Genomic DNA, 25,664 nt, shown 5'->3' on the forward strand with positions numbered 1-25,664 from the left:
TCGCGGCTCTTATTTTGAAGATTGTTTCAGTTTCTCAGCTTTTATTTTGAAGTGTCCGGCGCTGGAAGCGGAAGTGCTGCACACGCGCGTGTCGTTTTCATTCATTGCGGGAGATCGCAGGAGTTCAGTGTGATATTAACAATAACCAGAAATCACAATGATTAAAGAGAACCGCTGGAATATTCCGGTAAACGCTCCGGCGTGTATGGAGAGACACCTGGACGCGGTCGATTACAGAACAGGTCAGATGAAAAACCATCGTCTCTCACGAAATAAACCCATGTGCATGAAATGCTTTCAGTATAGGAATTTAAATAGAACAATATAATGTAAATATATCAATTTATTCTTAATTACTTTTATTATTACTGAACTGCAACGGCGATTATTTTATTTTGCTGCAACAAATGTCTCAAGTATATTTAATTACACTGCAAATATATATTTAAATTTATCGATAATGTATATTCAGTGTGTATTGTATATTTATTTTTTTAATATTTTGGATATATTTATTATTATTAATTATTATTACATTTATTGTGCTTCTACTCATGCACGCTGCAGGTCATGTGATTATTTCTCAGTCGTAAATTTACTGTTGTTGTTGTTGTTGTTGTGTGTCAGACGGCGCGCTGCTGCTGGGAGCGTCCAGTCTGTCGGGTCGCAGCTGGCAGGGCTCCGTGTGGGTGTACAGTGACCCCAAACTGGCCCCCAGCGAGGGCTTCTGTAAGGCGGGCGTTCAGACTGAAGCTGGAGTCACGGACGCGAGATGGATCTCAGAGCGCGCGCTGCTCCTGGCGTCAGACGCGGGTAAAACACACTTGATCACGGTATTACTGTGTTTATGGACGTGTAGCGGGTGGTACAGCGATGCTATCAGTTGGTAATACCATGGTACAAACAGTATTTATATGGTTCTGACTTTTTAAAATATGGTGCCATGGTAATATCATGTTTTTTGAAGATGGACCCTATTGGAATGGCTCCATTTATAATAATATTATGTTGTTTTTTAGATCAACCATAGCAATATTGTGCTTTTTGACATGTGTCATGGTAATAATACTATGTTTATCAGATTTTACCATGGTATTAATATGTTTTTGGGCATATACTACGGTTTTATCTTAGTTTTTGGACTTGTACCATGGTAATACCATGTATTTTTGGACACGCTCATCAATATTATTTCATTTTTAGAGATCTACCATAGTAATATTGTGCTCTTTGGCATGTACCATGGTAATAATACTATGTTTATCAGACTTTTACCATGGTATTAATATGTTTTTGGGCATATACTGCGGTTTTATCTTAGTTTTTGGACTTGTACCATGGTAATACCGTGTATTTTTAAACATGCTCAACAATAATATTTAGTTTTTAGAGATCTACTATATTAATATTGTGCTTTTTGACATATACCATGGTAATAATAATACTACGTATCAGACTTTTACCATGGTGTTAATATGTTTTTGGGCATATACTGCAGTTTTATCTTAGTTTTTGGACTGGTACCATGGTAATACCATATATTTTTGGACATGCTCAACAATAATATTTAGTTTTTAAACATCTACTATATTAATATTGTGCTTTTTGATGAGGAAATCATGCTATTACTATGTTTATCAGACTTTTACCATGGTATTAATAAGTTTTTGGGTACATACTGCGGTTTTATCTTAGTTTTTGGACTTATACTATGGTAATACCATACCTTTTTTTTTTTTTTTTTTTTTTTTTTTTTTTTGAACATGTTCAACAATATTTAATTTTTAGAGATCTACCATAGTAATATTGTACTTTTTTAAAATGTAACAGTGGAAATACTATGTTTATCAGACTTTTACCATGGTATTAATATGTTTTTGGGCGTATACTGGTTTTTTTTTTTTAGTTTTTGAACTTGTACCATGGTAATACCATGTATTTTTGGACACGCTCAACAATATTTCATTTTTAGAGATCTACCATAGTAACATTGTGCTCATTGACATTTACCACATTAATATCTATTTTTTATTATAGTATTAAGTTAATTTTTACATATACTGTGGTTTTATCTTAGTTTTTGGACCATGGTAATACCATGTTTTTTTTGCAGATGTTCAACAGTAATAGTGTTTTCTACTACAGTAATATTGCGCTCTTTGAGAAATAAATCATGCTGTTAATGTTTTTGAACATGTATCATCTGATGTTTGAATGGTAATGTGTGTTTGTGCCGCAGGTTCGGTGGAATTATGGGAGCTGGCGGAGGACGAGCGTCTGCTGGTGAACCGCTTTAGTGCGCACGAGCACGATGACGCGGTGACGGGCGTGAGTGTGTGCGCGGGCGCGCGTCACGCCGTCAGCTGCAGCGCGGACTGCAGGTGAGTCTGTGTGTTCATGGACCGTTGTCTTGACGACTGTCAATCACTCTCTGACTGTCCGTCTCTGATTTCAGGATCAAAGTGTGGGATCTGAACCAGGAGAGCGTCATCAGCTCGTATACAGGTGAGCAAACAGGAAGTGACATAACATATATAACATATATATACATTTATTTAAAGCAACAGTCTAACTCGTGTCTATAAATGATCTGTATGATGATCATCTCTCAGCTCACTCTCTGCCGGTCAGCGGTGTGTCGTGTTCTCCTGCAGACGAGTCTCTCTTCCTGTCATGTGCTCAGGTCAGTGTCATCACACACACACACACACACACGTGTGTGTTTGAGTGTGTAACTCTCTCACACTCTCCTGCAGGACGGACGACTGCTGTTGTGGGACAGACGGAAAGCCAAACCTGCCTCTCGCCTCGGTAAACACACACACACACTGACATGCACACAACAACACTGACACACACTCACGCAAACACACACTCGCACACAAATACACTGACACACACAGTGACATATACACACACACACACTGATACACACACTCGCACACACACACACTTGCACACACACAAACACACTGGCACACACACACTCGCACACACTGACACACACACACACTCGCACACACACTGACACACACACAAACACACTGGCACACACACACTCGCACACACTGGCGCACACACTGACACACACACACTCGCACACACTGACACACACACAAACACACTGGCACACACTCTCGCACACACTGACACACACACAAACACACTGGCACACACACTCGCGCACACACTCGCGCACACACTGACACACACACTCGCACACACACTGACACACACACACAAACACACTGGCACACGCACACTCGCACACACTGACACACACACTGACACACACACTGACACACACACAAACACACTGGCACACACACTCTCGCACACACACTGACACACACACAAACACACTGGCACACACACACTGACACACACACTCGCACACACACTGACACACAAACACACTGGCACACACACACTCGCACACACACACACACTGACACACACGCTTGCACACACACACTCTCACACAAACACAAACACACTGACACAAACACACTCTCACACATTGCACACACACACACTCGCACACACACACTCGCACACAAACACACTGACAAACACACGCTTGCGCACACACTGACACAAACACACTCGCACACAAACACATACTCACACAACACTGACACACACAAACACGCACACTAACACACTCACACACACTTGCACACTCACACAAACAACAACACTGACACACAAACACACACACTCGCACACTGAAACACACTCACACACAAACACACACACACTGACACACACTCAAACACTCGCACACACACTGACACACACACACACTGACACACACACACACACACACCGGAGTGTTTTTGATCAGCTTGTCTTTCATAACTCTGATTTATAGAGATTCTTCTGTCACTTCCTGTCAGAGAGTGTGTAACTTCCTGTGTGTTTCAGACGTGGTCTCTCCCAGCTGCAGTCCCACCGCCGTCGTCTGGCACCCTCATCAGAGCAGCACCATCGCATACGGTACAGCTTGATTTCCCAGCATGCACTGCCCTGTCTGTCCCGTGATGCCGTGGTGTTGATGTAGCTGATGTTTGTGCCGTCAGGTGATGAACTGGGCCGTGTGACTCTGAGAGATCTGCAGACGTCAGACGCCGTGCGGACGACACACGCTCACAGCCGCAGGGTCTCCAGACTGGCCTTCTCCTCAGACAGGTGCGTCACATGACAAACACACTACCGTGAGATGAGAGAATCTAGTGTGACGTGATTATTATGGGCTGTGTTTGCAGTGCACCTCTTCTGGCCTCTATCAGTGATGATTGCTCCGTTGCCGTGGTTACTGCAGAGCTCAGAGAAATGTGAGTATTGACACACACCTCTCTCCTCATTGGCTGTCCTGGATCGGCCAATGAGAGGACAGGAAATCCACACACCCCGAAGTACATGAAACCGACATGAAAGCAGTTTTTGTGGTTTAAACACCAAATGATAAAATGTTTGATATGAAATTAATTTATATTATTTATTAATCTTATATGTATGCATGTATGTATATGTGTGTGTATATAATGAAAAATTATGAAAAATATAATAAATATCAATTTATATATTATATACAGTATCAATATAATAAATATTAAATATATATTTATTTTAGTTAATTATTGTTATATATAATATTCATTATAATTACATATATAATATAATTTGATATAAGTATAAATTTATTTAATATTTAATTTATTATTTATTATATAAAATATGAATATTATTAATTAAATGTAATAAAATAATAATATGAAGTTAATTAATATTTAATAACTTTATACATATATAGATTATTAGATAATTTAAAATAATGAAAAATGTATACAAATCAATATAAATTTGTATTATGTTATAATTGTATATACAATATCGTGTGTGTATATATATATATATATATATATATATATATATATATATATATATATAATATTATTTATTGTTATAATTTTATTATACATAATTATAATTATATATAACATAAGTTGATATATTATTGATAATATAAATATATATTTAAATATTGATTGAATATTGTAATAAAATAATGAATATGAAATGAATTTAAATGTACATATTTATATAATTGATTTTAGTAAATTACATGCAAATTAATTGTGTATGTATATGTGTATATATATGTATAAATAATATATATTTAAATTAATATATAGTGATATAATATGAATTTACATTAATATGTGTATATTACATAATGATTATATTATATAGAGTATCAATATAATAAATACTAATTATTTTAGTTATTTATTATTTATTATATTATAATTACATGTATATATAATATAATTTGATATAATAAATGTATTCATATAAATATATTTGCATGTTATTGATTGAATGTAATAAAATAATATGAAATTTATATTATTTAATAATCACACACACACACACACACATATGTGTGTGTGTGTATATATAATTAGATAATTTAAATGAATGAAAAATATATACATATCAATGTAAATTGATATGTTATATTAATTACAATTATATATACAATATCATATATAATTTTATTTATTGTTATTTTATTATTATACATAAGTATTATATTAATTATACTGTTGTATAATTTGATATAAATTCATTGATAATATAATATATATTTAATTATTGATTGAATGTTGTAATTATTAACAAAATTAATTTAGATGATTTAATATATATATATATATATATATATGATTGTAGTAAGATTAAAATAAATATACACTACATTTACATACTTATATTTATATAATGATTTGAATCATTTACATTTGTGTGTGTATATATATATATATATATATATATATATATATTTATATTTAAATTAATATATAGTAATATAATATCTATATTATTATTTAAGTATATATATTAAATAATAATACATGTCATATTATTGATGAATGTAGTTGTACAATTTGTTAAAACAATTAAATTTTGCACTCATATTCATGTACTCTTAGATATTTGAAAGAATATCATCGTTCACATTATCTCTATGGTACAAGTTTAATGCTGTTATCGGAAATTTGATAATTCCCAATTCTGAAGTCGTGATTATGAGCTCATCGCATTCAAGTTTCGAGATAGCATTCATGTGCAATTTTTACCTTGGAAACTTGTATTTACGTTAATTCTGAGAGCATGTGAAAGCAGCATAAAACATGAGATGAGTCAAAACAAGAGAACATGACATCATCATGGTGCACATCTGTACCGCGGTACTGTGTGTTTAAGCGCTGTGTGTTTATATGAGAGTGGCTCTGAGTCTGTGGCGTCGTCCGTGTTCAGTTTCAGGGACCGGCGGCACCAGGACTTCGTGCGCGGTGTGTGTTGGGTCCCGGGCGGCTCGGCCGTGTTGACCAGCGTGGGCTGGGACCATCAGGTGCTGCACCACAGCGTGGGCCAGCAAACCCCTGCGCCCTAGAGCATCATGGGAAACCACACGCACCCTTTCACTCCCATCTCTGTTGCTCTGTCTCCATCAAGTACGCTTATCTGTGATGATTCATGTGTTTCAGTAAGCAGAACATGTATTTTTAATAACAGAAATGGGTGTGAATGCTGACTGTTTTGATTATGCTGTTTTTTCCTCATATTTGAGCAAACAAACATTTCACACCTTCAGAAAAAAAACTTTCACTGTTCAATAAAGTTTCGTTCATCTATTTTTGCTCTCGCATGTTTTTATTAAAGAATATTGCGGTTATATTTTTCCCTTTAGGTGTAACAAATTGTTAAATGTCCAAAATAACAATCTCACATAAACAGTCATACACATAATTTCGTTGATTAATAAAGCACAATTATTGACCTTTTAAAGATGTGTGAGATTTCCCAAAAAATGTCTTATTTACAGCTTATTTTCGTCCAGTATCTTCATACAAAAACGAAGTGTGCTTCATTTTTTTTCTTTGATTCAGGCTTCAGATTCAGAAAAAGCAGTATTCTTCATTGAGAAAGGCCATCAGTAAAGTGTTCAAGGCTTCACACGCATTATCTATAGCATTTACATATACATCTTAAGGCTTAGTTTATACTTTCAGAAAATAGTTTACAAAATACATCATGTTTTGACCTGGAAAAAAATCCAGCACCACTGGAGGAAGCTCTCGTATCGAGAGCTATAGGGAAATTTTGTACATTAATGATTATTAAAGACGTTCCTAAATGTTATTTAGACGTCACAATTAAGAACTGGTGTTCCTAATTTTTAGCATGAAAAGAAACGTCCAATGATAAAAACAACGATTAGGACATCAAATGATTTGAATGGATTAAATTAAAAATTATGTCATTAAAATGTCAAATATTGTGAGTCTGTGTTGTCCACGTCGCATATACAGGCACAGTTGCTCCATATGAGTGATTTTAGCAGCTCTAGGAAGTCCGTGATGGAGCTGCGGTCGAAACACCGTAGAAAGTTACAGTAATACTTCGGCAGCAGCAGTAATAAAGCTTCAGACGGGGTGCAAAATCTGCCAGGGAGGTGTACAGGTAAGGCACGTCTCTGGAATAATTCTAGTTGATAATGTTCTCCGGATCAGGACGAACCATCTTTGATCACGGGTGTTATTGGCTGTTTGGTTCCTGGTCTCACGGTGAACGTCATTCCAAACTGCTGTTTAGCTGATGATCCGTTACTGAAGGATAAAGAAGAGTGCCATTATTTTTCAGTACATATCTTATGTAAACACTTCTTTATAAGAGTGAACATGTTAGCATGTTTTAACACATAGCAAAGTCCCCTTTTCACTCAGCGGCCATCTTAGAAATGCCTCTCGGTCATGCAAGTGCAGCTCCTATCTCTTTGAATGGGGAAACATCAAATTCTCCGAAGCTGTTTGCCAAGATTTCGATTAAATTTCATATTTTAAATCGCCAATGAAATCTGACAGCAACTGTCTCATAAATTTTGTTTCTAAACGCTTGAATCATGACAAAAAAAAGGTATTTTTCAGGCTGGATCAGTCAGGCTGCGTAGTCCTAAGTGCGCGTCTCACGCGTCTGACTGTTTCTATTGGAACCGGAGCTTCTAATGGCCGCTGCAGTGACGCGATGACTTTACCAATCAGCGACTGGCCTTTTATTTAGCCATATTGCGTGTTGCACTTTCTCCCATTCAAAACAATACGAGTGACACGTCTTGTGTTATTCTATAGTCTTTGCACATAGCAAGCATGAATTAGCATGTTGCTAGCACGATTTAAGATGTTAGCATTAATTAGCATGTTGCTTGCATTATTTAGCATGTTATTAGCTTGTTTTAATACACTGTTAGCATGTTTTAACATGTTGTTAGTAGACATACCGATAGCCGAATATTCAGTGATATCTGCCGATAACGATAGTTTTGGGGTTCTGCATTTTATACCTTCTTTTAAATGATTGATAATTTCATTATAATAATTAATCATTATATTTTTAATTATGTTTTGAAAATAATGCAAATAAAAACTTTATTCTCTCCATTTCATCAACTTGTTTCAGAGTAACTGGTATCAGTTACAAACAAACACATTACTCAAATTACTAAATTCTGAAGATTAATATTTCTTAACTTTCTGAATGTTATCAATTCATATAATTACTATTAATATTGAACATCAAACTGGTTTCTTAGCATTTTCTTTACACAAAGCACAAATTCAGTGCATTTTCTTGCCCTCTTTTGATTGACAGGATATATCTGCCCTGACTATCGGCTGTTTTTAAACTTTTAAATAAATTTGCTTCTATCAACCGATACCAATAAATCTGTGCATCTCTAGTTGTTAGAATGAATTAACATGCTGCTAGCTTGTTTTAACATGTTGTTAGCATGATTTAGCATGTTACTTTAAAGAGGACCTTGTTTTTGGGCTCTACTAGAACAGGTTTTAATGCTTGAATTTTGATTTTTTTCCTCATATTCTCCATTGTTCAGTTCCTCTCTTCCGAGTCTGTCAGTAACGCTCTGTTTAGTTCCTGTCTCTATGAAGCCCCTCCTTCTGAAAAGCTCAATGTGCTCTGATTGGTCGGCTGGAGCAGTGCGTTGTGATTGGTCAAGTGCTTCGAGCGCGTTTGGGAAATGTCCCGCCCCTTACCATAACTGCCAGTTTCAACACACTAGTAACTAACTCAACCAGGCCCCGCCCCTTTATTCTGCGTATGAATTATTTAGATGAAGAATACTGTAACATGTTCGTTCCCGGAAGAAAACTCAATGGAGGAGTTTTAGGGAGTTCAGAAACAGTGACACTGATATAGAGAAGAACTCCCACTGGAGGGACTTTTTCATGCTCAAACAGCAACATTACACACTAAAGACAGATGAACATGGACAAAAAGCATAATAGAACCTCTTCAAGTATCTGAACTTCAAGTAATTGTCTTTGCCTTTTGATTCTACTTTGACCAGTAATTTCTCAATATTACAAAAGATTTTTGTGGCCATCAGCTGGATTGTAAGTACTTGATCTAAGCATCCAAATAGTTATATATTTCATGGAAACAATTGTTGAATGTTGCTCTAGTATCAGAGAGAATATCTGAGCAGTCTGTTTATCTTTCAGCTGAAAACACACACATCAAATAGACATCTCAGCTATGTGCACGTGTTATCAGGGAGGTGTGAACTGTGATGACTGAACCATTGAGAATGCTATTCCAAAGAAAAATTTTTACGTAATCTTTCTGAACATAATCTGACAGAAATCTCCTATGGAAGCCTGTTTCCGCCTCAGAGTAAAAAAGGTAACTGCCACTTTATTTCTTGTAAATGCAACTTAATCTCTCCCAGTTGTGACTTTAATCCTTACAGTGCGAATTATTTTAAACCTTTATCTTTTATTACACTGCAGTGGAAACAGACATCATTATCCCTCTTATTTTTCAATCACCTGTCATATTGAGACACTTAACTATCCAATCTTTTCCTGCTTGACATTTTTTCCTCTCTTAATGTCATGTTTCACTCAAAAATAAGTCATTACAGAAGTAAAATGGGTTGCAACTTTACCTGTTTTTGGATTTAGCTGAAGTGGCTAAATCTTGAGCTTTTTTGGCTGCTTTGCTTTCCAGCTCCTTCATGTCCAGTCCATGTGATTGCGCTGGCAGGGTTGCACTTCGGATTTTCATATTGGGTGCGGCAGGTGGCGACGTGGCCTCGTCATCAGACAGTGGAGAGTTCCAGTCATCTCTGTTGGACTCCACCTCCTTGACAGCTGAGAACTTGGGGTCCATCTCCAGCATCTTCTTCTGCAAGATACTGAGAAGTGTTGCCTGGCTAGCAGAGACAGATAGAGGTGCCTGTGCAGGGGGTTGGGTGGGTTTTGTTTGAACTGGTTTGGATTGTTGCTGGAGGTTTGGTGGAGGGCCTGGGGCCTTAGGAGGATAGGTGGGTGGTTTAGGTTTGGGAGAAACGAGGGGGCCATTGGTTACAGGAGGAGGTGTAGCAGGTGGGGAGGGTTTGGCAGGTGGAGGAGCAAGAGCAGAGTGACTTGGTGGGGCGCTGTTGAATATTGGAGCAGGTACGAAGTGTTTAACAGGTGGAGGAGCAGTTTTCACAGGGGCAGCAGGAGCAGGGTGACTTGGCGGGGGGTAGTTGGTGATCTGAGTAGGTAAGAAGGGTTTACTAGGAGGAGAAGCAGTTTTTACAGGGGCAGCAGGAGCAGGGTGACTTGGCGGGGGGTAGTTGGTGATCTGAGTAGGTAAGAAGTGTTTTCTAGGAGGAGAAGCAGTTTTTACAGGGGCAGCAGGAGCGGGGTGACTTGGTGGGGGGCAGTTGGATATTGTAGCAGGTACGAAGGGTTTGGCAGGTGGAGGGGCAGGAGCAGGGTGGCTTGGTGGGGAGCAGTTAATGATTGAAGCAGGTGTTGCAGGTAAGGTTTTAGAAGGTTGAGGGGCAGTTTTCACAGGGGGAGCAGGAGCGGGGTGACTTGGTGGGGGAATGGGAGGTTCATCCTCAGGGTCGGAGTTGGCAAATTCAGGAGGTGGTGGAATGAAGGTCAAGCCTTCTCCGCTTTCCACATCTCTAACAGGGACACTCAGACCGCCAATGGAGCTGTTCATTGGGCTGCTTTGTTGAGGAGTTGAACTTAGCTCTGGCTTTGAGTAGGACACCTCTGCTTTGGTGAGTGGTTGAACGTTTGTGGTTGACTTTAGTTGTGCATTGGGACTGTCTGGTGTTGGCTCTCGAGGAGTGACAGTAAAGGAGTTTGGTTTGTCTACACTAGGTTGGATCACAGAATTGACTGGCTCTGTGGAGTTGCTGTTCTGTTGGGATAAAGCAGTTCTCTGCTTTTCTCTTTCCTTTGCAGCCATCAGCAGGGCGAATGGTGATGTCTCTTTCTTCACTGCGCCATCTACTACCCGTGTGTTGAGCTGTCGGTGGTTCATGACCGGGCTGTACCTGCGAGACCTGCCAGGGGACTCCTGCATGACCTGCCTAACATCAGGTATTTTCTTCTCTATTTTGGGTGAGAATCTGTTGGGAGTTGGTATCTCAGTGGGGATGTTTTGTACTGTGACAGGCTCAGGATTGATTTTAGCCTCGACCTTGGCTGGTTCACTAGGCACTTGTGCCATGTCTGGCTGGTCATCCTTTAGCTGAGTGGCGGAGCTGTTCCGACGGGCTGGTTTGGTTGGAGGCACCCCTGATTGGGCTGGTTGGAGAGATCCACCATTTTTCCCACTATTCCCATTGACAACACCAACTGTGTTTCCAGCAGAATCTTCCAGCAGTAGAATGGACTGGCTTCCCTTTTCCTTGTCCGTCTGTCCGCCAAGTAATGTGCTCTTCTGTATGTTGTAGAGTTTGGCTGTGTTCTGGGGGTTGAAGCTAGATGGTGTTGGGTTAGAAGCAACAGGTGGCACTGGCGTTTGGGACAGGATCTCCAGATTTGACATGGAGGACAAGCGGATGGGTTTTTGAGGCGCCGCTTTCGAAGATTTAGCAAGAACGGGTGGCGCTTTCACCCCAGGGGGTGGCGGTGGGGTGAATTTAGGGCATTCTGGGATTTCTTGGACCTCCAGGCTGGAGAGGGAACCTTTGAAGCTGGATGTTTCAGATGGAGGTTTTGGAGGAGCCATTGGAGGAGGTTTGAGGGAGGCTAGGTTCAAATCTGAACTGTACTCAGATCTGGTAACTGATGGAGGTTTTGGGGGTGCCATTGGAGGGGGCTGCAGGCTTGCATGGTTTACAGGAGGGTCTGTTTCATCAAAGAACTGTGGTGGGAGAGGGATGAATGATGGAGGAGGTGGGGCTGAAGAGGACGGAGGGGGTGGAGGGGCGGAGCTGGGTGGAGGAGGTATAAGTATTTCTCCCTCGAATATGTCGGGGACGGAAAGCATTCTTCCATTCGGGAGGTTTGTGGTACTTCCTACAAAAAGACAAGGTTCATTAAAACACCTCAAGTATGTTGAGAAAATGATTTACTTGCTCCTATTCCCATCTTAATGTTCAAGTGACACTTATCCAAGAAGTCAACTATTCCTGATCATCATGTTTGTTGAGTTCTGTGTTGTGATCTCACCTGTACCGTTTATCTTGGGTTCGTTGATGGGTGGAAGAATCGGCACCTTGGGAGTTGGTACCGCAAAGCTGTGCACGCTCTCAGACGACTGGGATTTAAAGAAAAACATTTGTCAGCAACATCCTGACTGAAGGAGACTGCTAGAAGGTAAGGGAGTCCATAGCAGCAACACACCTTTCATTGTAGGAGCCACTGAGTCAGAGTTTGAATTTATAGGCACTAAACCAACCAGTTTCCCATTAACTAAACTATTCAAAGAGCTTATGACGTTGAAGGACATGGATCCTTTCTCTTGACTTGGCTCTTTCTTTCCTTGTCTGTCTTTCTCATGCATAAACAGTTGAGAAACTGTAGAACCCATCCCGATTTCATACTCACACTCTGGGTGAGATAATGCTTCAGATTCTTGGACACTCCTCACCAACACCCCATAATGTGAATGACTGTTATGAAAACATTGTGGGAATGTTCCGGGAGGTTGCTAAACTGAGTGCACTCAATGTGATTTCTGTATAAAATGGAACTGTATCCGAAAACGTAATTCAGAAATAGCTTGATAGTCTTTCTCTACAGACACCTTCAGACAGATAACTATAAAAATAACTTTCATTCTTGTCCCTTCAGTTCATTGACATGCAATAAGGGACACACCCCTTAAATGTGTAATGTTTTTGTTTCAGGTTTTGCTGTCTTTATGGGAGAATCACAAAAACAAAAAACCACAACCAAACCAAAATGACTAAGGCCTCAAATCAATCATCTAAAGCAACTCGCTTGAAAAATGCAGGACGATGCATGCACTTAACTTGACTACTTAATATTTGAGATTTGTTCATAAAGTATGAGCCATAATAAAAGTGATGCTTGCAATGGCAAATGCTCCTAGTTGCTGTAGCTTGTGTGAATTTGTGTGTACGTCTGCCAGATCTCTGCTGAACACAAACAAAATGTGTGTATTCAAAACAGCACCTGCAGGTTTGGAAAACTCGTCCGGCTAAAACCCGCATCGGCACAAGAAACTGACATGAGAGTGTCGGAACAGCTGAATCATCAGGATTCTGATCTCATGAAGTGAATGAGCGAATGGCTCGAGTCCCAACACGCTCCGATGATCAATTACTGACACAATCTGAGCATGTTTACTGTGATTTGGTCATCACCAGGGTGATACAAACACACAACTGCCGTGTGTGTTTGCTGTGTTCTGTCAGAGTGAAAGTGTGCGTATGTGCTGAAGGGTGTGTTTGTCCTGAAGCTCAAGGTGTGTCTTTAGCAATGTGTGTACCAGGTCGATTTCAGCACATTTCTCTCAATGAAAGAGAATCATACGCAAAAATATTCCAAAAAGACTATAGTGGTGATGTACCAAAACACGTTCAGATTGCATGTCAGTGATTGATATATACCCACGGTATATCTGATTATCATTTTTATATACCATAGAATTTACATGGTGCTTTAAAAATGCCATGTTATTACCACAGTACATTTCCAAAAAAGGCCACTACCATTCTACATGTACAAAAACATCATAATACCATGGTACCATGTAAATCCACGATATGACTATCGTACCATGTGCAAAAACATGGGATTACCATAGTAAATGTAAAAAAAAAAACCTGTAGTACTATTTTGCAAGTGACCCCAATGCTACAAATTTGCTTACAGTTGTACTATGGTACAGTGATACTTTGGTAAAGTGTACCATGGTTTTTCCCTGTTTTTTTTAGACATACCATCATTTTACCCTGTTTTTCAGACATGTACAATTGTTTTACCCAATTTTTTGGACATATACCATCATTATACCCTGTGTTTTTGGACATGTACCAAGTACATTGGAGACCATGGTATTACCATAGTACATGTCAAAAAAGACACGGTAATACTATTTTGTACGTGATCCCAACTATACAAATTTGCTTTAAAAGTAAAAGTACTGTGGTGGAACTACAAAAGTGTAACATGGTTTTACCCTGTTTTTCGGACATTTACTTAAAAAAAAACATTATTGTACATGTACCAAGTACCTTGGTGTTACCATAGTACAATAAACATGGTAATGCTATAATACTTTTTGTAAGTGATCCTAAAAACTGGTTAAATTCAGTTTTCTGTCTATTCTTTGATGCTAAAATAAAATCGGTGTCGCTTTACTGCCAGGATAGAGAATGATCATGTGATTTGGATGTTTTGGGACATACCGTGAAGTGTTTGACGGTCGGACGTGAGCGCACTTTGGCAGTTCCAGACTCCGGGATGGCAGCCGAGTCCAACACCAGCTCCACGTTAGCTGAAAAACAAAGACACCTTATTTACCTGGTTAACATGGTTTAACTAACAGCATGTGTGGTTCAAAGTCACTGCTCAAGACCATGTGACTACCAAAATAGCAGAACAAGTAGTTTATATGCATGACTTTAATTTATGACAGGTCAAAGGTCAGTGTTTGGTTCTTCATTTCACGTATTCTTGAAAAGCCAATAAACACTTTTACTTTCATCATTGTTATAAATCAAAACAAACACTGGTAAATATCACTTTCCTGTTTGATGTTTCTTATATAAAGTGATTGTGTTCATTTTAGTTATTGTGCATCAGTCGGATCAGGATTCGAACCCGAGAACTTTGTGTCTCTGTTATCTGAGTTTGCTCATTAATGACTGTAAAAGTGTTAATGATGCAATTACCAGAGATTCTTCTGTCCTGACTGTCCTCAATCATTACAAACAGGAAGTTTGACCTGCTTTACACCAGCATACGTCTGTGTTTTTAAGATATCTGATCTTCCTTCTTTGAAACAAATGTGCCGTGACAAATCATTTTATATAATTAAATGTTAAACAAAGAATAAAAATGCATGTGTTAGTTCATGCATTGAGACTGATTTAAAATAAAAAGAAACTAAAGTGTGTTCCTTACGTTAGCTACAAAAAAACATAGTAATACTATTGTACTTTGAAATATACCATTGATACTTAAATTCATGTACTACTGGTTTTCACAGGATAGTCCATAAACTACCAAAATACAATGGTACTACCATTTTTGTAAGTATAAACATGATTTTACCATTGTACATATCCAAAACTATCATAGTATAAGGTTATGGTAGCCTATCTGCACAAAAACAGGGTAGTACTATAGTATGTCTAAAAACACGGTAAACTACGCGTCCAAAAACATGACATTACCATGGTATATGTCCAAAACATGGTAGTACTATGGCACATGTCCAAAAAGATGATAATTTCTAATTACACGTATTTATCAGGTCACAGACCTCCGAAAAAAACAAAACACAGTATTTGAATGTGGTTATTCTGTCAGAATAAAATACGTGTTTACTACTAACTTCGTTTCCCCCCCAAAACGAACTAACCCAGAGCTGTTTTAACTGTTATTCGTGTCTTTAAGAAAGTGTTTTGGGAACGATCGCGCAGTGTGACGTGCTCGCGCGCGCGCGCTCCGTGACAGGTGCAAAGGTCGCGTGAAGAGCACTTTAAACTGATATCATATCTATTTATACTTTAGATGAGTGTGAATCTCTCTTACCCATGTCCTTGAATTCCACATTGGTGCTGTATAGAGATTGATTCTTCCGACCCAGGAAATGGAGCGGTCCTTTCTTCATGATTGTAGTGAGAGTGATTTCATCCGCATTGATTTACATCAGCGTGATTTCATGATTTCAGTGTTTCAGCAGCAGCTGACTGTGAGTTTGAGTCCGATCACTGATTCTGAGGCTCTGACGAGAAGAAAATGGCCACGCAGTTGAATCGCCCCGTCACCCCGCCCACTGGAGACAGGTAAACACACACACACACCTTAAAACTTCTACACGAACACACACCCTCAGTATTACTCAGTATTAGATTCTGTCCGTTAAGATGAATGAAACCCAAATATTTGTTGTCATGGAGAATTCGGTCTCTGTTCTGTTTCATCATCTGAGCTCTTTACTGTGGAAGACCATTTCAGCCACATAACAACAACATGCTTTGGAAAATCTTAATTATGACATAATTATGACAAAAAATAAAAGACAGTAAAAGTGTATCAGTGCAAAATGTAGAAACTATGACAATTATTACATACTTTCTTTTATAAGTATGAGATAAAAGTCGAAATTATGAAGCACCTGCGGGATACAGAACTTCAGGACAAACAGTCGAAGTCAAACATGTTATAATTATGACACAAAAAGTAAAAAATGACAAAATGTCATAATTATTATTGTTTTTTACATAGCCTACTTTTGTCATAATTATGAGATAGTCGAAATTATCACTGTCATAATTGAAAAATCTAAATGATGACTTTCTATGTCATAATTATGACTTTTTTTTGGTCATAATTACGAGATAAAAAGTTGAAATTATGAGATAGTATCACCTACTCAAGTTATAATCAGGAAAAAAACTAATTTCACTTTCTTTGTCATAATTATTACATAAAACATCAAAAATATGACATAAAATGTCATAAATATTACATACTAAGTCTTTTACATAAAATTATGACATAAAAGTCAAAATTATGAGATAAGGTCAAAATCAAACGAAAATGAATTAGTCATAATCGAAAAAATTGATATTGACTTTCCATGTTATAATTGACACAAAAAGTCAAAAATGACATCAATTATTACTGTCTTTTACATAATTTTGTCATAATTATGAGATAAAAGTCTAAATTATCACAAACTAAGTCATAATCGAAAAATCTAAATTATGACTTTCCATGTCATAATTATGACAGAGAAATTTAAAATATGACATAAAATGTCATAATTATAACATAAGTCATAATTATAAATTTTTGTCATAATTATGAGATAATTATCAAAATTATGAGATAGTTGAAATTACCACTGTCGAAATTGAAAAATCTAAATTATGACTTTACATGTCATAATTATGACATAGAAATGTGAAAATATGACATAAAATGTCATAATTATTACATAAAAGTCATAATTATGAGATAAAAAGTTTAACATTTTTAGATAGTCAATTTCACCTACTTATAATCAGGAAAATAACACAAAATTGGTCATATCAAAAATATGACATAAAATCTCATAAATATTACATACTAAGTCTTTTACATAAAATTATGACATGAAAGACTGTCATAATTGGAAAAACATCGAAATTGACTTTCCATGTTATAATTATGACTTTATTTCATAATTATATCTTACGCATGCAAATGTGTGCGATCTTTCTTTCTATTTAAAGTTGTTATTATCCATGCAAAAATATTCAATTGTATGGTTTTGTAAATTTATAATTATTTTATACAATTATTTTAAAGCATTATAATTCAGTGCGACATATAAATAATACAAATCATATAGCCGATAGATTATATTATCTATAAAATATATAAATACAATTTGGCATTCGGTACTGTATAAATTTATGCATATAAAAGAATAAATGATGAATCTTTATATTACTGATAAAGATTTCTAAATGTAATGATTGTTTCTACTGATAGAGTGGTGTTTAGTGTGTGAATGTGCCGCAGTAATGAGTTAATGAGTTTAGTTTTATTGATCGGGTCAGTGTGACAGGCGGGTCGGAGTGAGATCAGCAGTTAAATGAGGATCCCTTCGGTTTAAGAAGGTCAGAGGTCACATCAGGACATGAACTGAGCAGAAGGGGAAAACAGATAACAGTAGATCTTTTTCTCATGCAGAAATGACATTTGCAAATGACTTGTTGATGGTAGAGAGTAAATCTGAAATGAATAAAGAATATCATATTGTATAAACGATACTGAATTAAAATATTGACTTGTCTTGAAACAGTCACGGCTGTTCTAAATGTGTCATCTTGACCCCAATGTCTAATTATAGAGCGATTAAACGAGTCTGAGAATAGACACCAGAGTCCGTTAAAGGCTGCTAATGTCTGTCAGAAGAACCTGATGGAGCTCAGAATACTAATGCTTGACATGTTTGAGAGCTGAAGAATAAAAATCGATGAATCTGTGAATTATCGATTCCAGTTAGAATGATGGGAAATAAATCTCCGGATTGAAGACGGACAGAGAGAGTGGGGCGTATCCCATCATTCCCAGTCGGCATGGGAACAGAATTCAAACTGGTCGGTCCTGTTCCTCGAGCGGTTGTCACGCCGATCTCATTTCCGAGAATGTTCAGAATGTGTCGAACGCACTCAGAGTTCCTGTGATTCCCAGGAGCGTTAGCAGCGATTCACGCGTGTGTCACGTGATCAATGAAACCCTGAGAGACTCTGTTCCCATGATTCCTCACGGCCTGAAGACTGAAACATCATCACTATCTAGATAGATGGGTAGATAAATAGATACATAGATAGGAAGAACAAATCAAAGAAAGAAAGAAAGATAGATATACAGACAGACAATTGATAGATAAATAGATATATTGATAGAACGAAAGATAGATAGATACATAGATACAATGAAAGAGAATGATAGATAGATAGATACAATGAAAGAGAATGATAGATAGATAGATAGATAGATAGATACAATGAAAGAGAATGATAGATAGATAGATAGATAGATACAATGAAAGAGAATGATAGATAGATAGATAGATACAATGAAAGAGAATGATAGATAGATAGATAGATACAATGAAAGAGAATGATAGATAGATAGATAGATACAATGAAAGAGAATGATAGATAGATAGATAGATAGATACAATGAAAGAGAATGATAGATAGATAGATAGATAGATACAATGAAAGAGAATGATAGATAGATAGATAGATAGATACAATGAAAGAGAATGATAGATAGATAGATAGATAGATAGATACAATGAAAGAGAATGATAGATAGATAGATAGATAGATAGATACAATGAAAGAGAACGAAAGATAGATAGATACATAGATACAATGAAAGAGAATGATAGATAGATAGATAGATACAATGAAAGAGAATGATAGATAGATAGATAGATAGATACAATGAAAGAGAATGATAGATAGATAGATAGATAGATAGATACAATGAAAGAGAATGATAGATAGATAGATAGATAGATACAATGAAAGAGAATGATAGATAGATAGATAGATAGATAGATACAATGAAAGAGAATGATAGATAGATAGATACATAGATACAATGAAAGAGAATGATAGATAGATAGATAGATACAATGAAAGAGAATGATAGATAGATAGATAGATAGATAGATACAATGAAAGAGAATGATAGATAGATAGATAGATAGATACAATGAAAGAGAATGATAGATAGATAGATAGATAGATAGATAGGTGAAAGAAAGAGAAAAAAGAAAGAATGATAGATAGAACAATAGATAGATAGATGAAAGAAAGAATGATAGATTGGTAGATAGATGGATGGATGGATGGAAAGAAAGAGAAAAAAGAAAAAAATAAGGATAGACAGATGAAAGAAAGAACGATAGACAGATATATAGATAGATGATAGATAGATGGATGGAAAGAGAAAAAGATAGAATGATAGAACGATAGCTAGATAGATGGAAGGAACGAGAAAAAAGATAGATGAAAGAAAGTATGATAGAACGATAGAACGATAGATAGATAGATAGATAGATAGATGGAAAGAAAGAGAAAAAGATAGATAGAATGATAGAACGACAGCTAGATAGATGGAAGGAACGAGAAAAAAGATAGATGAAAAAGTATGACAGAATGATAGATAGATAGATAGATAGATAGATAGATGAAAGAAAGAGAAAAAAGAAAGAACGATAGATAGAACAATAGATAGATAGATAGATGAAAGAAAGAATGATAGAATGGTAGATAGATGGATGGATGGATGGAAAGAAAGAGAAAAAAGAAAGAAATAAGGATAGATAGATAGACAGATGAAAGAAAGAACGATAGATAGATAAATGGATAGATGGATGGATGGAAAGAAAAAAAGAAAGAAAGAACGTTAGATAGATAGATAGATAGATAGATAGATAGATAGATAGATGATGGATGGATGGAAAGAAAAAAGAAAAAGAAAGAAAGAAAGAAAGAAAGATAGATAGATAGATGGAAAGAAAGAGAAAAAAGATAGATAGAATGATAGATAGATAGATGGAAGGAAAGAAAAAAGATAGATGAAAGAAAGTACCACAGAACGACAGAATGATAGATAGATAGATAGATGATGGATGGATGGAAAGAAAGAGAAAAAAGATAGATAGAACGATAGATAGATAAATAGATAGATAGATGAAAGAAAGTACGATAGAACGATAGACAGATAGATAGATAGATAGATGATGGATGGATGGATGGAAAGAAAGAGAAAAAAGATAGATAGATAGATAGATAGATAGATAGATGATGGATGGATGGAAAGAAAGAGAAAAAAGATAGATAGAACGATAGATAGATAAATAGATAGATAGATGAAAGAAAGTACGATAGAACGATAGACAGATAGACAGACAGATAGATAGATAGATGATGGATGGATGGATGGAAAGAAAGAGAAAAAAGATAGATAGATAGATAGATAGATAGATAGATGATGGATGGATGGAAAGAAAGAGAAAAAAGATAGATAGAACGATAGATAGATAGATAGATAGATAGACAGATATATAGATAGATAGATAGATAGACAGATATATAGAATGATAGATAGATAGATGGAATGTTGAATCCAGCAGCATGATGACTCTAGAATGCATGTGTTGTCATGGTGATGTCTCTGTGACGTCATAACTGAAGTGGGCTGCAGAAGAACATCTCAGACAGAGACTGAAGCTCAGAGTCAGACCTGCAGAGATCATGGAGACACAGACACAGACTCAGGTAACAGAAGCACATTCACACAGATCCGTCATTCTGATGTTAGAGAGTTGTTCACTCATCTGTTCACACATGGACCAGGCTTTGGTGGAGATGCGAGACCCCGTCAGATCTCCTCAGGACAGCAGCGGGAACTCCCTGAGACCCTTCTGCACCGCCCAGAAGCCCTCATGCGGCTTCCGCTTCTCGCAGGACACGGACCACCGGCGCAAACACAACGACCTGCGGGCCTGCAACCCCAACAAGTGGAGGAGCGCCATCAAACCTCAATAAACCTGCTCTCGTTTATCGCACAGTGTCACTTCACTTCAGATCTCACAGATGGATAGCTTTAATTAGCTGTGAACAGGTGAGCGCTAATTCGCGCTAATTCTCTAAAAACAACAGCCAGGAGAGTGACGTCAGCGGTGATCCCGCGCGGGGATTGGTCGAGACGCGCTCACCCTGTCCCGCGCGCTGAGCTCGTGCTTCAGTTGTGTTTGTGAGGGGAACCGAGGAGCGATCTCTCCCCCGTACAGCGGCATCATGGGGAACGCGCCCGGTACGTCTCTGGAGGAGCTGAGCGCGTGCGAATCTCACCAGTGGTACCGGAAGTTCATGACCGAGTGTCCGTCCGGTCAGCTCACGTTCTACGAGTTCAAGAAGTTCTTCGGGCTGAAGAATCTGTCGGAGTCCTCAAACGAGTACGTCACGACCATGTTCAAGACGTTCGACATGAACGACGTAAGAAACGCTTTTATTATCAGTAATATTATATTATCCTTATGTGTATTTATATCGCCGTCATTTCAATGCTATTATAAATGTCCGTAAGTATTTATATATCCATCATGAAGACATTGCATTTGTTTATATGTATCCTCGCTCAAAATAATAATAATTAATGACAATAATAATTATTTTTGGTTAAGAAATTTAAAATGTTATTGATATTAGTTTTGTTTTCAGAAAATTAATTATATCAGACGTTTCAACTGAAAATAGTTTCAGTTTATAATAGGCTATAATATAATATAATATAGCTTCAGAAATGGTAAACAGTAGAAATAAAAGTACATATTGCAAAAGCTCTCTTTATTACGAACTACATAACATGTGGCATGAATATATTTTCACATATAAACACGTTTACACATCAATTTAAGCTTTATGTTCTGTGCATTTTTAAAATATATTTTCAAAATATTTTTCATTATATACAGTATATGTGAATATATTACATTTCTGTATGGGTTGTAAGTGTAAATTTGGATTATTTGTGTGTTGTCAGGGTAAAGTTTTGTAGGTTTTTCTTGCAGATAAACAGACGCGAGGGTTAAATGAGCGCGTTGCCTCACGTCCCTTCTGCTTCAGTTCAGCTGAGGATTGTGGGTAACGAGATCTATGCGTTAATACAGTAAAGTCAGATAAACTGCAGCGCTGCACAGGTCAGAGGTCCTGAACGAATCCCATCAGAGCCTGTAATCTAGTTAACAGAGGGGTTTGTGTCCTCAGAGATGGATTATTTATTTCTGAACACAGCTTTCATTCATGTCACCAGATTTTACCTGAAAAAAATACAAGAATATTTTATATTCAATGCATTTATTTTATGTTAAAAATTAGGTGCACTGTATAAAATTATAGAATTATAATTAATTAATTTACAGAATGAATGAATATAAAATATTTAAAAATCATACATTGGTTGGTATATTAATAACTATTATTAGCCAGTCAGAATAATTGCCTAAGGTGTGGAAGTTAATATAGTTATATTTATAGTTATTGTTACTCAAAACTTTCTAATCTCTGCTGCTCTATTTCTGTAAACTGGATTTGTGTGGATCAGCTTCATGGAAACAAACAAACCAAAATAAATAAACAAACACATGCTATAAACTATATACAGATACACTTGTGGTCCAGTATTATATTTTAATCATGTGTGTGTGTTGATGTTGTCAGGACGGCTGTATAGATTTCATGGAGTACGTCGCTGCTCTGAGTTTGGTTCTGAAGGGCGGCGTTCAGCAGAAGCTGCGCTGGTACTTCAAGCTCTACGACATGGACGGCAGCGGATGCATCGACCGCGACGAGCTGCTGCTGATCTTCAAGGTGTCATGTTTAATTCAGTCAGTGTGATTTTGTGATTCTCTTCAGCGCCATCTGCTGGAGTCACCGCGTGCACACACACAGATTAAACCATTAACAGCCTCCATCTGCTGACAGTGTGTGTTGAACATATTGCTGAAAATCATCTTATTCTTTGAGTCTGTGTAAGAGGATCTTGACGTCAGAGGAAACGCACGTTCACAGAACTTACTTTCATCTGTTATTGTTTTTCTGCTTCAGGCCATTCGAGCCATTAACGGCACAGAGCAGGAGTTTTCAGCAGAAGAATTCACCGACATGGTGTTTGACAAGATTGATCTGAATGGAGACGGTATCTATCTATCTATCTATTATAAGTTCAAAAAATATGACCAGAGGTAAAATATAAAATATAAATAATAGCGGACCCAACACTGAGCCCTGTGGAACACCGTGATTAACTGAGACTGAGCATTCGTAATCTGTACAAACTGTTTTCTATCACTTAAATAAGGATGAAAACCAAAGAAGTGCATTATCATCTACCCAAATACAAGCCAATCGATCTAATAATACTGAATGATGAATGGTGTTAAAGGCGGCACTAATATCTAGAAGAATAAAGATAGACAGAAGGCCAGAGTCCGCTGCAAGAAGAAGATCATTTGTAATTTTAACAAGAGCTGTTTCAGTACAATGTTTAGATCTAAAGCCCGCCAGAAAGTGCAAATAGAGGTCATTAATTTGCAAATGTGAATAAAGTTGAGTTGCTATTGTTCTTTCAAGAATTTTTGAAATAAAAGGAAGATTGGAAATGGGTTTATAATTATTTAAGTCATTGGGATCCGCACCATATTTCTAAGAATTGGAGTGATAGAAGCCAATTTTAATGATGAAGGAACAGTAGGAGTAGATAAATTATCTATCTATCTATCTATCTATCATAAGTTCGAAAAATATAACCAAGAGGTAAAATATAAAATATAAATAATAGCGGACCCAACACTGAGCCCTGTGGAACACCGTGATTAACTGAGACTGAGCATTCGTAATCTGTACAAACTGTTTTCTATCACTTAAATAAGGATGAAAACCAAAGAAGTGCATTATCATCTACCCAAATACAAGCCAATCGATCTAATAATACTGAATGACTGAATGGTGTTAAAGGTGGCACTAATATCTAGAAGAATAAAGATAGACAGAAGGCCAGAGTCCGCTGCAAGAAGATCATCAACAGTAGCAGTAAATAATGAAATATATATTATAGCTGGGGAAATTGAATGGATGCAGGATCTCTCTCTGTCTGTCCATCTACAATATAAATATGTAAATGTGTGTTTTAGGTGTGTTGTCTCTGGAGGAGTTCATGGAGGGCATCCAGGCGGACGAGGTGCTCTTGAAGATGTTGACCCAGACTTTAGATCTGTCTCATATCGTCAAAAAAATCTACAGCGAGATCAGCTCTGAGGAGCAGGTCACCTGACCCCAGACCAGCCCGAGATCAGGGTGCCAAACATGATGAAGATGATGATGATGATGATGACGGTAGTGCTGGTTCTGGACGGGTCGGTTTGAGGCTGGTTTCTCCTGCTGTATTTCTCACGTTAAAAGCTGAACTTTACTGTTGAGTGAAGAGGTTTAAATCCTCAGCACATCAGATATTATCAGTATTAACCGTGTTGGACTGAATTTCAGAAGCCAACAGCTGATTATTCTCTTATAATCTCACAGAATAACATTAGTGACTGACTAAACGTTACTAAAGCTAGAGCAAACCCTTTAAGTGCACTTATATATGTTTATTTTGACTTTAAAACCTTGAATCATTCCTGTGAAATACAACATTTCTTCAGTCCTGTGCTGTATATCAAGGAAATCACACTTTATTTATGTAAAAAAAAAATTGCAGTATTATATTTTGTTGGGTACATTTATAATGTTATTACACTTGGATTCCCTTTTCAAAATAAAACATGAAATGTGTTTTTTGCATGCATAATAATAAGTATAAACAGACTGAAAATATGTGACATGATATACTGAATTGACAATCAATGCAATTTTGTATTTATGTCCCAAATATTTGTAATAAAATTACAACTTCACGTAAAATAACACTACTAATCAGTGTTATTTTAGTATTATTTATATACTATTAAAGTATAATACTTTAATAGTATAATAGCTTTTATTTTTATACTTTCAGTTTTCATTTTAG

General features: G+C 36.9%; 3 protein-coding genes and 1 long non-coding RNA gene across 4 annotated transcripts; 3 read left to right on the plus strand and 1 right to left on the minus strand.

Moving 5' to 3' along the window:
• The first annotated feature begins 37 nt into the window (after positions 1-37).
• Positions 38-6,704, plus strand: wdr77 (WD repeat domain 77). The gene is made up of 10 exons (XM_051909148.1): positions 38-242; positions 628-813; positions 2,240-2,381; positions 2,456-2,505; positions 2,613-2,683; positions 2,757-2,811; positions 3,928-3,999; positions 4,083-4,191; positions 4,269-4,337; positions 6,328-6,704. Exons 1-10 carry the CDS (start codon positions 158-160, stop codon positions 6,461-6,463), a joined length of 975 nt encoding a protein of 324 aa, XP_051765108.1. The 5' UTR covers positions 38-157; the 3' UTR covers positions 6,464-6,704.
• LOC127520708 (uncharacterized) lies at positions 6,692-17,213 on the minus strand. The gene is made up of 5 exons (XM_051909146.1): positions 16,110-17,213; positions 14,759-14,847; positions 12,552-12,639; positions 10,037-12,398; positions 6,692-7,679 (listed from the first exon to the last, which is right to left on the minus strand). Exons 1-5 carry the CDS (start codon positions 16,186-16,188, stop codon positions 7,580-7,582), a joined length of 2,718 nt encoding a protein of 905 aa, XP_051765106.1. The 5' UTR covers positions 16,189-17,213; the 3' UTR covers positions 6,692-7,579.
• On the plus strand, positions 16,258-19,046 carry LOC127520711 (uncharacterized). Its single transcript, XR_007932182.1, has 2 exons — positions 16,258-16,363; positions 18,421-19,046. It is a non-coding gene; the product is annotated as an uncharacterized LOC127520711 (long non-coding RNA).
• A 2,639-nt stretch (positions 19,047-21,685) lies between these two features.
• Positions 21,686-25,566, plus strand: LOC127520710 (guanylyl cyclase-activating protein 1-like). Its single transcript, XM_051909149.1, has 4 exons — positions 21,686-22,093; positions 23,318-23,467; positions 23,705-23,795; positions 24,790-25,566. Exons 1-4 carry the CDS (start codon positions 21,896-21,898, stop codon positions 24,927-24,929), a joined length of 579 nt encoding a protein of 192 aa, XP_051765109.1. The 5' UTR covers positions 21,686-21,895; the 3' UTR covers positions 24,930-25,566.
• Positions 25,567-25,664: the final 98 nt, after the last annotated feature.

Source organism: Ctenopharyngodon idella, chromosome 10 (genome assembly GCF_019924925.1).
Source record: "Ctenopharyngodon idella isolate HZGC_01 chromosome 10, HZGC01, whole genome shotgun sequence".
NCBI classification, from domain to species: domain Eukaryota; kingdom Metazoa; phylum Chordata; class Actinopteri; order Cypriniformes; family Xenocyprididae; genus Ctenopharyngodon; species Ctenopharyngodon idella.